This window comes from Parus major, chromosome 1 (genome assembly GCF_001522545.3).
Source record: "Parus major isolate Abel chromosome 1, Parus_major1.1, whole genome shotgun sequence".
In the NCBI taxonomy this organism is placed as follows: Eukaryota; Metazoa; Chordata; class Aves; order Passeriformes; family Paridae; genus Parus; species Parus major.
The window spans coordinates 93525046-93527820 of NC_031768.1; the positions used below are offsets into that span (position 1 = coordinate 93525046).

Genomic DNA, 2775 nt, shown 5'->3' on the forward strand with positions numbered 1-2775 from the left:
CACCACATGGGTGGAGTCTGCACTGCTGCTAACCTATGGGCTTTTCATCCTACAGAACCTCTTAGTGATGCTCATGGAACTACAGCACTTCCAAAATGACCAATAAAAATAAGATCACACTACTCTAAAAGCCAGTCTTTACAGTTCCCTGCTTTGGTCATGCCTTTAAACAGAATTTGTCTCTTATGGCTTACATTTTGTCAGAGCTCAGTCCTGTGTGGGGAAACAGATTTAGTTTTCACTATGCAGGACAGTTTTTTAAATAGTGCTATTACCAAGGCAGGGAAAAGAAGAATGACTGTACGTGTTCCACTACAGAACAGACCAAGGCAGGATACTGAATCTCTGTTAGAGGGAGTTATGCTTCCTTACTGAAGTTCTAGATATCAACAAGCCTAGAGAAAAACAGTTTTTGCTACAAACTTTGTAAGGAGAGCTTTACAGGTAGAAAAAAATGTTGACAGTAAGATGTTACTGGAGTATGGCATTATATCAACTGTATTCATTAACTTTGAATTGCTGATCTCAAGGCCCCAGACCCTCATATTATATACAACAGAATATTTCTGTTCCCCTCAGCATCACCAGAGTATTTGTACACTACAAAACAAGTCCCCCTATAAAAGCATTTTTATGGTAAATGTTCACAGATAAATAACATCAACTCTGACAGAACAAATTCATCCAGGACCCAAACTTTTTGGTAGAATTTTAATGCCAATGCTCATACTTAATTCTATCATATCCTGGAATGTAAATTAGGACTCTCACAACCTGAGGATATATTAACCATCACATAGCAATTAATACTTTATATCTGTTCATCCTCATCAAAATTCATAGAATGATTAATAATTTTTAAAAGTGAATCATCCTACTTAACAATTACTCCTTGTTTGTTATACCTTGCAAGATCTGTAGAGATCTTTGTACATTCCTTGACAGTTAATTACTATTGGTGATCAAGGGTCTCAGTATCTCTTCCTACTCCATCATTAAACTCCAGGAACTTCTCTGTTCCTGCTCCTTAACTCAGCCCTTGCTATGGTCCCAGTTGTGTGCTATTTTTGTCAGCTCTAGCTGTGGATAATGTGGAAGCTTATGTGTAATAGCACTGTTTTCTCCCCAGCACTTTTCCCTAAGGCTCTCAAAGAAAGAATGGAAAACACGATTAAACCTCCTTTTCATACACAAGAGCACAAAAGGCAAGTGCAAAATGAAGAGCCAGAGTGCTGCTCTTGTGTTGGAGGCAAGTAAGAGCCATAGTCTTGGTCTTTCCAACATCCTTAGGAAACACCTACAAAACAGCAAAACCCACTTAAAAACCCACAAAAATTAGGCTTAGGGTCTAAGGTACGCTAGAAGATTTGGGGCTGTGGTTGGACTGATGTTCTCCCAGCTCCTGGCTACCCAACATTTCTTGCCCAAGTGAGGTAGAGAGCCTGAGACTCATTTCCCTTCTTGCTCAACCTTTGCTAGATTGCAGCCAATTCAAAGCAGTAATTCTTCCTAGGCAGTGACTTTGCACAGCTGCTGCTGTCTTCTTTTAACTACTTATTTATAATTAAGGAACTGGAAAGTTAAAGGTTTACAAGGATCATCAGCTTTCCTGGAAACTGCTAACACATCTTTCAATCCCTAGCGCCCAGTTAGGGATATTCCTTGATTTTTGGAGATTTTTTGGTTTTATTTTGGCTTGGCTTTTTTATATAACTACTGACTACCTTTTGTGCTTTGCTTTATGCTGGAGATTTTCATCAGCAGATCACCTGTTTTAACAGGTTGCTCAAAACCCGTCATGGGAAGAAGAAAATGGAGGAGGACTGGGTACCTCTGTACATCAGTGATGTTTTCTGCCAAATACTGGTGCATGATATAACAAGTAAGACATGTTAATTTAGCAAACACAAATACTTTGTTCTCTTTCCCGTGGAAAAATGCAGTACATGCATTTTTGAAAGCTAAACCTTATATTCTAAATGTCAAATTAATTGATTACTTAATCCAAACTATTGGGATTTGGTAGAGAAGATACTATTTAAAATTTTATGGCAAGTGAGTACAGAAAAAGGTGAGGGATAACGGGGTAAAAATAGAAAAGGGGTGACAAGGAGTCATTTCAACAGGAAGTGGTATGTGGTGACTGCCACTAAGTCCTTAATAAATCATATTCTTTTAGCAGCTCCCTTGAGTTTTCATCTCTGCATTGCATGTGCACCAAGTCTCTATTCACCTGAAGAAAAGAAGCTTGGAAGAAGTGCCATAAACCTGGGAGCCCTCAACTATACTCTTCCACTAGCGAAGATGTGGGTATGAACAAACTGAAAACATCTGAAATTACTCATCTGCAGATACTTGCCAGTGTCACTCAGAACACCAATTTTAGCTGGGCACGATTTCTACAGCACTATAAAGCTCTCTGTGGAGTGTTCTGTGATCAGCACCATCACTGTTGCACGTCCCAGGGAACAGGAAATTCTAAGGGCCTTCCTGCAATAACACCGGGCCTTTTCCAAGGGCACCTCTGACTGCCCTTACTGCTGTGGGTGTCCATGGCCACAATGGGCTTTTCTTATGCTGGGAGCTATTTCTGTCTGTCTTTTACCACCTCTTGCTATCTATCCACCCACAGCTTTTAGTTTGGTTAGAGGATCTGAGACGAGGGAAGAGACCTACCAAGACAACTCCTACAGACACTGCACAGAAGATTTAAAAAGTATTCTACTGTTTGTCATGGTTTACCTTGCCTCCCATTTACTGTTGTGTGCAACAACA

The 2775-nt window shown here is 39.9% G+C and overlaps 1 protein-coding gene across 1 annotated transcript in view; it reads left to right on the top strand.

Moving 5' to 3' along the window:
• The window catches only part of LOC107211683 (putative glycine-rich cell wall structural protein 1), a 2450-nt gene extending 603 nt beyond the window's left edge, over positions 1-1847 (top strand). Inside the window, exon 2 of the mRNA XM_015644051.1 lies at positions 1782-1847. Within this exon, the coding sequence (XP_015499537.1) occupies positions 1782-1847 (66 nt within the window). The remainder of the gene's footprint in view (positions 1-1781) is intronic.
• The last annotated feature ends 928 nt before the right edge of the window (positions 1848-2775 follow it).